General features: G+C 32.1%; 1 protein-coding gene across 2 annotated transcripts in view; it reads left to right on the top strand.

Annotated features, from left to right (window-relative positions):
* Positions 1-12,845, top strand: part of POT1 (protection of telomeres 1) — an 88,740-nt gene that overhangs the window by 15,939 nt on the left and 59,956 nt on the right. For both annotated transcript variants that reach the window (XM_061198009.1, XM_061198010.1), the window contains 3 exons: positions 2,145-2,258; positions 3,067-3,114; positions 5,091-5,205. In XM_061198009.1, the coding sequence (XP_061053992.1) occupies positions 2,145-2,258; positions 3,067-3,114; positions 5,091-5,205 (277 nt within the window). The remainder of the gene's footprint in view (positions 1-2,144; positions 2,259-3,066; positions 3,115-5,090; positions 5,206-12,845) is intronic.

The following is a 12,845-nucleotide window of genomic DNA, read 5'->3' as shown; positions in this document are numbered from 1 at the left end:
TCACACCACCACCACCCTCCGCTGCCACTTTCCCCCCCTTGGTGTCCATATGTTTGTTCTCTACATCTGTGTCTCTATTTCTGCCCTGCAAACTGGTTCATCTGTACCATTTTTCTAGGTTCCACATATATGTGTTAATATACGATACTTTTTTTCTCTTTCTGACTTACTTCACTCTGTATGACAGTCTCTAGATCCATCCACGTCTCTACAAATGACCCAATTTCCTTTTTATGGCTGAGTAATATTCCATTGTATATATGTACCACATCTTCTTTATCCATTCGTCTGTCGACAGGCATTTAGGTTCTTAAAAAGTATTTTTGGTTCTTATTTCCATTTTGTCGATTGTATGCTAGAGGAAAAGTTGTAACTTTTTACTGAGTTGTGTTGCTAATGTTAGAATAGACTTTTGAAAATTTTTTGTTATGAATACTGATGTCTTGCTTTTAATGATTTATTCTCTTTATTTAAAAATGTTTTCTCCATCATAAAAGAAATACTTGTATTCTTTAAAAGTTTGGTTTATACAGAAAAATTGAAAAATATGCATTTCTTCCCCTAACACTTGCATTTAGTGTATATCTTTCCGTATATTTATGTTTAAGACATTTTAAAGTAAAATAGAAAATAACATGAGATAGGTTATTTTTTGTATTTTGAAGAGAATTTAGAACTGACAGACCAATGATTTCCCTACTTCTATTTATTTTCCTGTGTTAGTTTGATTAAACAACTTTACATCTTTGACTAAAATCTTAAGTTTTCATTTAAATCAGAATATACTGTTCAAAGGTAAATTGGAAAAACTGCATATTTTTCAGTTATAAAAGTAATTTATTCCAGAAGCACTCTTGCTCTTTATTTTATTCCCCTTTAAAGCTGCCTAAACCATGGTACAAACAGAGAAAATCTTCAGTGGGAAGGAAAATTTTCTCCCACTTAACTGTGAAGAATTGTGTTTATTTAGCATTAACAGCACAGACACAATTATGTTTGCAGTCTCACCTGAAGAAAATAAAATGCAGAAATTTGCAGAGCTAAAATATCTGGATAGGGCCAGAGATTTTAGAAAGGCAATTTATGATCCTTCCTTTGATTCACAGGTAGTTTATGGAGGGCCTACTTTGTGCCAAGCCCTGTAAATACAAAGCAGAATAAGACATGACCCTTGTCTTCAAGGTGCTTACAGCTTAATTAATGGATCTAAATAGAGAATCCTGGGGGTTGACACCACACTCTTATATGTGCAAAATAAAAATCAGTAATGCAGAAGACTTCCATTTGGTAGAAATTAAGATTATTGAAGGAAGCTGACTAAAGTAAAGCCCAGGAATTTCTGTTTATCTTAATGTTTTGGTGTTAAAATTAGAGGAGTAAGATAATAATATATGTGTGTGTGTGTGTGTGTGTATGTGTGTGTGTGTATATATATATATATATATATATATATATATATATATATATAAAATACAGCAAGACAGGACTCACTAAGTGTGGATGTTCCAGTATTTGGAAAATAAGAAAAGGGAGATTTAACTAAAGAATGAGAGAGGCAGGAATAAATGGAGATTGGCTTCTTATTATTATTATAAACCTACGTGGAAAGAAAATATCTTTGTTCTTATTAGTATATAAATGGAAATGTCTTATTTATGTCTCGTACCCTGGATCTTTATGCTCATGTTAGTTTTATAACAATATGGAGTTTTTGCACTGATGACATGTCTTCCTCAATGTAGTCTCTCAGAGATTTAGTTTCATTTAATTTCCATTCTTAATACTGTTGGCTCATCACTATCTCTTCGTTGTGTTTATTCATGCACACTTATTCACATAAATTGAGATAAACATTGATTTTTGAAGCCCTACTAGATAAATAAAAATTTCTAAGTGATTAGGTAGTGTTTTCCTGGTCCATTAAGAGGAGCACTGTACTTATCTATGGCTACATTGCTGATACCCTTTTGTAGGAGGTGGTAGTCTCAATCTTATATTCAGAAAGCATTAAACAAGTTTAGGCTAACCAGCTTTTCACTTTATAGAAATGATTCCTGTTTTTACATAGTAATAAAAATAAGAATCTATATGGCATTCAGAATTATGGTATTTTGATGATTTTAAAATTATTTTTTTCTATATAGGACACCATTGCAGTGGCCGGATTTGTTATTTTGTCAGCATCTTCATCTACAAGCAGAGATGGTAAACTTTGCTTATTTTTGAAAGCATCTGAGGACTTCAAATCAACTGTTTATGTAAGTGTGCAACTTTTTAGTCTCTAATTATATTGTAGTTTTAATGAGCTAAAGTAATGGAATAGAAGTAGTATTTCTGTGTATCTGCAGATAAACTACTTAGTCTGACTGAATTATTGTAACTAAATATTTTAAGTTTAAAAAATAAAAATCCTTTTCGTGGCTTTATATTTAGAATGATTCCAGGTAGCAGAGAAGGATCCCTTAAAGATAGTTATTTGTTACTGAAATTCTTAAAGCTTCACGGACACTCTAAACCTGATCAATATATTCTTTGCAGTTATACTGTCATCCTCTTTTGATGGTCTGCTTGATTTTATCTTAAATTGATCAGGTGCCCCTTTTTAGGTAAAACTGATTTCCTCCTCTTTCATTCTTTATGAAGGTCTTCATCCTCTCCCTCTCACTTCACCACCCCCCGCCCCCTCCCCCCCACACACACACAAACACACAAACACACACACACTTTTGGAGACTACCTGTTTGGTCAAGGCTGTCAGGTGGAGAAGTAGGGTTGGGTCAAGCTATGTGCCTGCAGACCAACATCTGCCTGTTTTGTTTTGTTTTGTTTTTTTGTCTGAACAGGGCATTTTATGGGCCAGATTGTGGTTCTATGATATTAAAATTAGTGAATTAAACTGAAGCTTAGCTTAGACAACTTTGTACCTGCACTCTTAATTTGTAAGCTATAACTTTATGCCATTCTGTGAACTGGAATATTATAAAGTGTGTAGCTTTACTACAGTTAAAGGTCTGTAATCACATTGGACATGTTTGTATACAAATGAGTCCTCTCTTTTTTTTTCAGGTTTATGTTAAATCCGTAAGAGATTTTTCTACAGAATCAATGTCTTTGGTAAGATGGTATTCATTTTAATTTAGAAATGTACACCCCACACACACATACATATATGTATTTGATCCACTTTATAGACTGATTTTGAAATAGTATCAATACAGTCGGAAAACATAATCTCTACTTTTTTGGTATATAATGATATTACATTTGAGTTACATATTTGCTTAGTAATTAATACCTGGTTCATCTGTTGTCTGGAATATTTGCTGATACTTTGCAGAAGTTACGTACACAAGAAAATTGAAATGAAAAAGAAATTTTATTGTGTGAAGACACTGGGATTTTTACTCCTTTTAAATCTTAGGCAAATTCATTTCTTTTGCTCTTCATCATCTTATATTTAAACAGATTATTATGTGCTGAATTGTGATTTGACAAATTATGTAATTTTAAGTAAAGAATTTTATTTTACTTTTGATACATTTTGCTTTTTCTTTTAAATCATATTTTCAATATTTTATAAAATTTTGTCATCTCATAGCAATGGGAAGGTTCCCATTTTTAAAGGTGAGCTACTTGTAGCTGAGTGAAACTGGAAAGAAGGTAATATGTTGATAAAGTTTAGTTATGGCACATGGGCTCCTTAGTTGCACAGGCGGGTTCCTTAGTTGTGGCACACAGGCTCCTTAGTTGCGACCCGTGGGCTCCTAAAATAAATTTTATGTTCTACCTATGTTCTTAAACCTTTAGTTTCTATTGGACAGAGTTCAAGGGCTTTGCTTCTAGTTGACAGTGACTATGGGATACAGGTTTTAAATTCTGAATACTACCATAATAGTATAACTTAAATTTGTTATTTAGGGTAACTGTAACCAATAAAAGTATTGATGTACTTTTTAAAAAATATGAATTAACTCTGATATTAGTGTTTTTCAAAATTGTTATAGATAGGTCAACTTCAAATATTTTATACATCCATGCACTTGTAGTAAGGCAGAAGTAAATGAGAGAGCCTCTGAACTTGGCAAAAATGGTTTTTCAGGAAGCTCAGGTATTCTGAACTATTAGAATATAACCTAGCTGCTCTGCACACATATACTGACTTATTTACATTGAGAGCCAAATTACAATCAAGATGTTGATTGCTGGTTGTGAATTAACAATTACATTACTTGGAAGACCATAATGGTTAGGGTCATTGAGCTGTGCTGGCCTTCCCATTCATCTCCACATTAGGGAGATATTTGTTAAGATAATATATTGGATCCAGTTAGTCTGTCAGCTGAATACCTATTGTCTCTATTCTGTCCCATATGCTGACCATTGTTTTTCTTTCATTACTTTTTTTTAATATCATGGTTTGATGAGATTTCTAAGCAAGCCCTGCCCTTGTGTTTGGCCTGAGGGATCAACTTCCTTGAAAAAACCAATTCATTTTGATTTGATTTTTAAAATATTAACTCTTAGTGTGATAGGTAACCTTATTTCCAATTGGGAGTGAAGTGGGTGGGTGATGGGGCCAGATGTCTGAACCCTTTTCAGGATTGTTTGACTAACGTCAGACATTCTTGTGAAATCACTTCCCCTTTTCTTTCCAAACTTCTGTACAGTTATTTCAGAAAAATTTTTTTCTTTTATTTCCATTTTTAATGTCTTTATATCATTTATAATAAAAATCTGGCTTTATTTAGGCCTTATTAAAACCTTCATAGCAGTATAGGAAAAAAAATAAATATATGCCACAAGTTTTGAAGTGATATTAGTTAAGGTTAAAAACCAGAACAAAAGTCTCTTAAACTGCATTTTTTAGAGTTGTGTACAAATTACACCATTTATAATCAAAGTTATTTATATGAAAAAGTAGATGGTTTATATAGCAACCTTTATAAGCTGTGCATTTCCCCTTTTTTCAGGCTACAGCCTCTTTTTAGACACTTAGAAGGAAAAAATGCAGATCAGTTTACTAACTTACAAATTTGATCTTACAAATAAGATCTAAAATCTTAATACTTTTATTCACTGTCTTTCTTTAGGTTCCAGCCACACATTATGTATATACACCCCTGAATCAACTTAAGAGTGGCATGATTGTCAATGTCTATGGTGTTGTGAAGTTCTTTAAGCCTCCATATCTGAGCAAAGGAACTGGTAGGTATTATTAAAATTGGTCAAGATTTTAATGGGCTGGAACTGTTTTATTGGTTCAGGAACACAGCTCCTTCAGTACTCTAAGTCTTAGAAACTTAATTGTGAATTATAATTGTCAAACAATACTGATGCAAATTTTCTGGCCATTTTTATTTATAAAATAAGTATAGTCTATAAGTTCTAGAGAATAAATGAAGAAAAGAATGCTAAGCAGCAACATGACAGCATATGAAAGTATAAAATAGCCTATGAAAGTATAGAATAAGCTAGAAAAGGTAAATATATAGACACGTACAGAATATGTAATTCTGTAATGATGTTATGTAAATCATTTTAATTCTTGTATAGAAGTTAAAAGGCAAAAGTATAAAAAAGAGCTACCTGTAAACATATGTTAGTGGTTACAACATAAAAAGATGTAAATTGTGACATCGGTAACATAAAGTATGTGTTGGGGGAGGGGAGTAAAAGTGTAGAGCTTTTGTATATGATAGAAATTTATTTTTTATCAGTTTAAGATAGTTATAACTGTAAGATGTTTTATGTAAATTTTGTGGTAACCAAAAAGAAAATACTTATGGAAGATACACAAAAGAAAATGAGAAAGGAATCAGAGTAGGTCACGACAAAAAAAAAATCAGTGAAACACAAAGGAAGACCATAAGAGAGGAAACAAGGGACAAAAGAGCTACAAGACAGACAGAAGAGAATTAACAAAATGACAAGAGTAAGTTCTTCCCTATCAGTAGTTACTTTAAATGTAAAAGTATTAAACATCCCAGTCAAAAGACATAGTACTTGGGTTGTTTTTAAAGATAATTAAGGAGATATAACCTATTCTATATAAAAATGTAAGCTTTTAAACAGACTAACATGTAAAAGAATGAATCAAAAAAACATGGATTTCAGCTTTCTGAGAGTTAATGTAGTTAACAGACAGGCACTTTCACCTTGGTTTAATTTAGTTCAACGAAATTTAACGTTTATTGCTCTGTTTAGTCTAATTTGAAACAACATTTGTAAAAGGCATCATTATTTTATGTATCATTAAGAAAAGCTATGCTTCACTGTCAATTGTAAGATATAACCATATTTTAGAGATGTTAAAAATGTGAAACACTGGTGGTGTTGATGAAATACTGTCATTATCGACTGTATGCCTGCCAGCTGCTGTGGCTCATGCTGGGAACACAAAGATGTTCTCAGTGAGTTAATATTTTTAAAAGATTTAATTTATTAAATTATATATATGCAAATTTTATTGTGGTATGAGCTCTAAGTTTACTCCTTGGTGGGGTGGATGGGGGAAAAAAAGTCTCATTTTCATGTGGTCAGCATTTTTTTTTTAGTGTGTGTTTTAAAATTTTATTTTGAGCATTATTTGATTTTTTTTTTACATTATGAAATATATCAAACATACAGAAAATAATTAAATGACCCCTATATTATATTTACTGGGCAGATTTTACCATATTTGCTTCAGTTTTTTTTATTTTTATTTATTTATTTATTTTTAACTTTTTTTTTTTAAACATCTTTATTGAAGTATAATTGCTTTACAATGGTTATTTTTAACTTTTATTGGAGTATAGTTGACAGAATATTTTGTTAATGTGTAAAGTCAAGACTTAGTTTATGTGAAAGTGACTATGTGAAGACTATTGAATCTAGAGATGAGAAGTTTGAAATAGGTGGTAGCTAAGTCTGAAGACCGCAAAAGGATGTTTTATTGAAAACCCTGATTTCTGTTGTTTCAGCAGGAGGGGAAGAATTAAACATTAAGGTTGAAGCAGAGAAATTTTGTTTGAATTTCTCGAATATTTTCATTCAACTTTACTTTTTTGCAAAGTCTACTTTCCACACCCCATCATGCCATTCAACATACATATGCATACTTTCACCTTAGTAGTTTCTTCTCATCATCGAATTTTTTTCCCCTGAATTTTACATTGCCCATTCTGTGAATTCCTTGTAGAGGTGTAATCACTGCAGTCCTCTTCCAGTTGCCAGTGTTATCTGGCTGGCTTTAATAGGCCTGCCAAATTTAGGAATAATCTACAATACTGGTAATAATGTTCATCTAACTTGGTAGAAGATATAACTTTAAAACTTTTTGCACTTGGTATGGTTCAAATGCTTATCATTGAAAGTTTTTAGTAAATTAATCAGCAAATACATTATTTTAAAAAATAACATGAAATGAAAGTATTATAGAATAAAATGATAGCTGTTTTTAAAACAGCTATGATGACTCAATTTTAGTTTGTTATTAGATAGCATAATCATTTGCTTCTGACAATGTTATTAAATCATGTGTATATAATGAAAGCATTGGGAAACTATAGTATGTTTTGTATATTCTATGCATCCTGTATCTCTCAGATATGTTCATAGTTAGATCCAGTCCCTTACTAAAAAAATTCATGAGTAGTAATAAGCCAACTTTTATTATAAAGGTAATATGTTTCTCTGTTTCTTCTGAGACACTAAATTAAAATGAATGTCATCAATTTTTTCTGAATATATTCATGGAAACTCTAAAATGTGTTTGAAGATACAGCGAGATGTCTTTACTACTACCAAGATGGTAATATTTTAAAACTATCTGTCTTATAATTTTAGTTACACTTACATTTTGTTTCTGTTGATAGAATTTATCCTTCAACATGCTGCAGGAGAGTCAGACAAATAGCACTGATTTTCGTGTTCAGGAAAGAATCAACTTCATTAGTATTACCACTGAGAAGTACTAGAATAAATGTACAGGAGTAAGCCACAGCTGAGCCTTTTTTGTAGTATATAAAGCAACATTATTTCACAAATACAGGGCCACAACCTAAATATTACATCTTGATGTACATAATGGTTATGTGTAGGAAAATTACCTTTATGCAACTCAAATTTAGATAGATGGAAAAAAGTTTATTCTCTGATATATCATTAGCTAGAATTTTTCATTAAAATTCATTTTATAAATGTTAAATTCAATGCAGTAGAAGCAATTTGGCGTAATTTAGCATCCTTACTTCTTGACTAAAATTTTTCTTGAGGACTTTCCTCTCATCCTCTGTAATAATGATTACACATGACCTGTAGCATACTGCTATCTTATTTCTGTAGCAAATGCTTTATTTCCCAAGCTTTATCTGCAGTCTTGGAGGAGTTGTAGCTTTTATTCTTACAGAAGTCTATCAGTCCTGTTTTTAAAAGGACTGTCGATGCTCACATTCTTACTCATTTGTGATAAGATTCATCATGAAAACTGAGAATTTCTCAAGGATTTTGGAAACAGCATATATTAAAAGATCATCGTATCATCAAAATTGATTTTGATCATGACTCAGCAGGGGTACATAATATGGCCTCTTTCATATAGGAAGACAAGGTTATGGCCACATTCTTGGGATTTTGAGATTTTATAGCAGTTATCTTCTCTGAAAGCCTTTACAGTTACTTTTGCTTTGAAGAGCTGGGTAGGTAGAGCTACGTAGGCAGTGTTTTGCCCTGCACAGATAACATTGGGCATTTTTCTTAGATAACACGTATAAAGGAGTTTAATTTTAGCTTTGTCTCAGATTTTAAGAGGTAGCTTAATTTTTCTTTTAAACTTGAGACGCCTTTACTCTGTTCTTATTGTCTGTTCTTGCTAAATAAGGTAAGTAGAGGCAGGCCATAAAACATATCCATCCAGACTTGTTAATAGTATGTGGTCCTGCTTGCTTGGTTAATATCGTAATGCCTGCTCGCCCTGAGCAAATGGGAAGAGTAGAGAGAACCCTGTTTGTGCTTATTCTTCCTAATATTTGAGTCCAGAGGAAGGGAGAGAATAGCCAGAGTATTCGTATCATCAGTTTTTACTGTTCACCTCTTTTTTTATTTTCTTCTCTGTCCAACTTTGAGACCCTAGAGGTCTCAGCCTTTTCGTGCCACATAATGTGGCACATCACCTGTGGCTCCCTAGCTTTCTTTCCTCAGGAATGCTTTCTGTTGCTAAACTATTTTCACACCTCCTCCCATCAAAAATTCTCAATATTAGAAAAGCAGCTTGGTTAAACTGAACAGTTTTGGATGTTACAGTGTTTCTACAAGCAGACTTCTGCTATTCAGTTTCTTAGAAAAAGGACACCTGTTTTAGCTACTTACTGAGCATTATAATCAAATTACTAAAATTGTATCCAAAACGTTGGATTTCTAAGAGCCCCTATCTGTTTACCTTACTTTTAGCTCTTAGGATAGAGTGCTAGGATATAGAGCCCTAGGATTTTTTCTTTTCCTGTTCTGTTAAACATTCCAGCTAACTCTGGATTGCTAATTTTGGCTGTGTAAAAATACTGTTTTCACTTATGAGAATGACTTGCCATTTATGCATTAATGTTGTGTAGCATAATTGTTTGAATATTTTTGTTTTGCCTGAGTAATATTGGTTGCCTATTAATGATTATGTAGTTAGTGTCTTTTAATTTCTTAAAGTATAATAATTAACTCCCACATATTCCACATTAAAATGGTTGAAAAAGAATTTATTAATTACTGAATGATTAATGACTCATTGGTACTCCATAAGATCCAGGAGCCTTTCTGATTCATCAAAGGGAGATTTAAACATCTAGTACAACATAAAATTGTATGTAACATTTAATTATATTTTTTATTTTTTAAAATTGATAACACATCTTTAGAATTTTTGACCCTTTTGTAGTCCTACACCTTTCTGAAAATGTGATGACAGTTATAGAGCCTGTCCTAGAAAAATTCACATGCATGCTTAAAGAACTTAAATATACAATATCAAGGTTCATTCCCTGCTGCCTCTGAGCCTCAGATTGAAAAATCCTGATCTGTGGTATGTTCATACTCACTTATTTGACTATTCAGTTAATATCAAAACTACAACATACATTTTGGTTTAATGTATGGCATTTAAAACAAAATAAATAAATACACAGTTTTGCTTTTCAGTTTGCTCATTTGTTCATTTATTCAACAAACATTTATTGAGAACTTTCTATGTGCCAGGTGTTATATTTTATAGACATGAGACATTCAAAGATTTATGTAATTGTTTCCACCCTCAAGAAATTAAAGTCTGTAGTTAAGCAGATAACCATTATAATACAATGATTATAATTATTCATGATTTCACTTTGGTTTTAGTCTTCCCCCAATTTGTAAAACTCTACTTGTCCATTTTATTGTTGACTATGTAAGGCAGAATCTTCGTTGTAAAATGTACCATGCTTTTTGAATGTGTATTTTAAAGTTGAATGATGGATTTACCTTTTACATAAGATGCAGGTTGTGGGCAGGCAGAGTTTTCCATTTCCCAAGAGCTAAAAAATGATAATATCTAGTTGAGTGAGGTAAGAATCTTCAAGTGCTTGGCTATCTTGCTTTCAGGAATGGAGGGCATCCAGGGCACAGCTAGTCATCACTTATCTCTTTAAGGATTTGGAAAGGTGAGCTAAGCCTCTCTTCAGCGCTGTTTTCCAGCTCTTCTGTCCATGCCAGTAGGAAGTAGGTTTCCACTTGGAGAAAGAAGGTGAAGAAAGATCTTTCTTCCCCTGTCACTGAAACTTTGTATGGCTTGCTTTCTTATATTCAAGAATGACTTCTTTGATGAAGCTTGAGGCTTCTATCTGGCTTCCTATCCATATCCTAAGAATCTGTCTCTCATGACCTTTTCCTCTAAAAAATTATTAGCCTGCTTATTTAGGATGTTACCCTTATGTTTCATGAGTTTTTTAATTTGAATTATTTTCATGAATCATAAAATCAGTACTGTTTTCCCATTTTTTCTTGAAACTCGTGTTATATTCTTTTATTCATTAAATTAAAAAATGTGTTTGCTAGCCTTGTGTAGCATTTTACTGTACTTAGTTGTTTTCTATAGACTCATAGATTGTTGTCCGTAGATAAAATAACTCTCAGAGAGTTTACAAGTGAGGGAGACCCAAATGTAATCAGCTAGCTAATAGAAGGCACAGTTGTATGCTGTGACTAAAGGAATAAGCAAAGTGCTTTCCGAGTGGGAATGGAGAGATTAATGCTAACAGGGGAAAAGCTTCTAAGAGATGTAGCGTTTTAGCTGAACTTTAAAGGGTAAATTGGATTTTGATAGATGAGGAAGGAGAGGCCAACATTCCAGAGTTTGAAAATAGCAACAAGAGTTATCAGATTTATAATGAAAATGTGAACTAGTGCTGAAGCAGTTGACTTAAATATAATTTTAAGCAGTAGAATGTCAGCAATGTATTGATGCATAATTTTATGCTCTTGTAGCAGTCTTTTTTTAGGGATCATTATTAAGGACCTATGATACTTTTGTGGTGTACGTTTTGTTTATATTCTTGAAGAATTTTTTTTTTAATTCTATATTTTATGGTTTCCATATGTGGTAAAACTGGCTTGTTCAGATTGTATTGGTTATATATGCAATCCGCTTTATTTATATGCTATAGCTGTCATGTAGTTGGCAATTTGTCTTTGAAAGATTATGTGTTCAGAATTATTACAAATATATCTTAAGTGGCTATCAGTGGAATGCTTTGTTACATTACTTCTCAGGTCAAATGGATTCTAGTAATATTTAGGTTCACAAAAATTACTTTCGAGTTACAAATTACTTTGATTTCCATCTGCATTGTTAGGATTTTCTTCTACTTCAGTATATTACTTTCCCTCCCAACTTTACATATCGTCAATTAAGAAAATCAAAATATATTCTCTTCCTTATTTTTCAGTTTGCTTGTTTGTCCTTTTGCAGTGGTTTCTGGCAGCTTCTTATATATTAATGATAATCTCTTTTTTGTCATTATGTTACAGATGCTTTTCGCAGCGTTTTAGTTTTGTGCTGGTAGTTTTTAAAATTTAAATGTTTAAAATGCTTGTGGAGTCATAATTTGTTTGTTTGGAAAGGCTTACCTGTTAGAAGATCTGAAAAATATTACCCTATATTTCCTTAAAATTATTTTATATATTTTTTAAAACTGCATGTATTGCCTGGAATTTTGTTTTTTATATAGTGTGCAATGATCTCACTTTTTGTTGGTAACTGCCTTGTTTCAAAATCATTTATTAAATAATGTCATGTTTAAATCATGTATAATTTCTATACCTCTGTATAAGGATCCGTATAAGGAGCAACACCTAACAGAGAGCCTGAGGTGAATTGTCTTCTCCCAGTATGTGACCTGCAATAGGTCTCCTCAAAAACAAGGAGGACTATTTAGATGTTGCTCAGTTTTTAATCATTAGGCAGAGTATTTGCTACAATCTCTACATGAATTTTTGAGGATGTTTGGGTTGGTAGGATTCGTTATCCTCAATTCTGATTTACTGTATAATAATATAGTTTGCTTGTTAATCTCAGTTTTTTTGTTTCTTCATTCATAATTTTAGTATACTTTTAAGCCTTACAGGAATATATTGGGTGCATTTGCCATATACATACTGGTATCAGGATTTTAAAATATTTGGAATCAGATTAGGATTTATATGAAACTCTACCATAAGTTGTGACTTTTTTTTTTCCTACAGCTAGAATAAATGGTGTCAGGTTCTTAAAGGGGTGTGTGTGTGTGTGTGTGTGTGTGTATGTAATATATCCCTAGTGCATTTTGTAAGATAAATGTTAAACGTAC

The sequence above is a fragment of the Eubalaena glacialis genome, chromosome 8, assembly GCF_028564815.1.
Source record: "Eubalaena glacialis isolate mEubGla1 chromosome 8, mEubGla1.1.hap2.+ XY, whole genome shotgun sequence".
Lineage (NCBI taxonomy): Eukaryota > Metazoa > Chordata > Mammalia > Artiodactyla > Balaenidae > Eubalaena > Eubalaena glacialis.
This window is presented reverse-complemented; position numbering and strand designations above follow the sequence as displayed.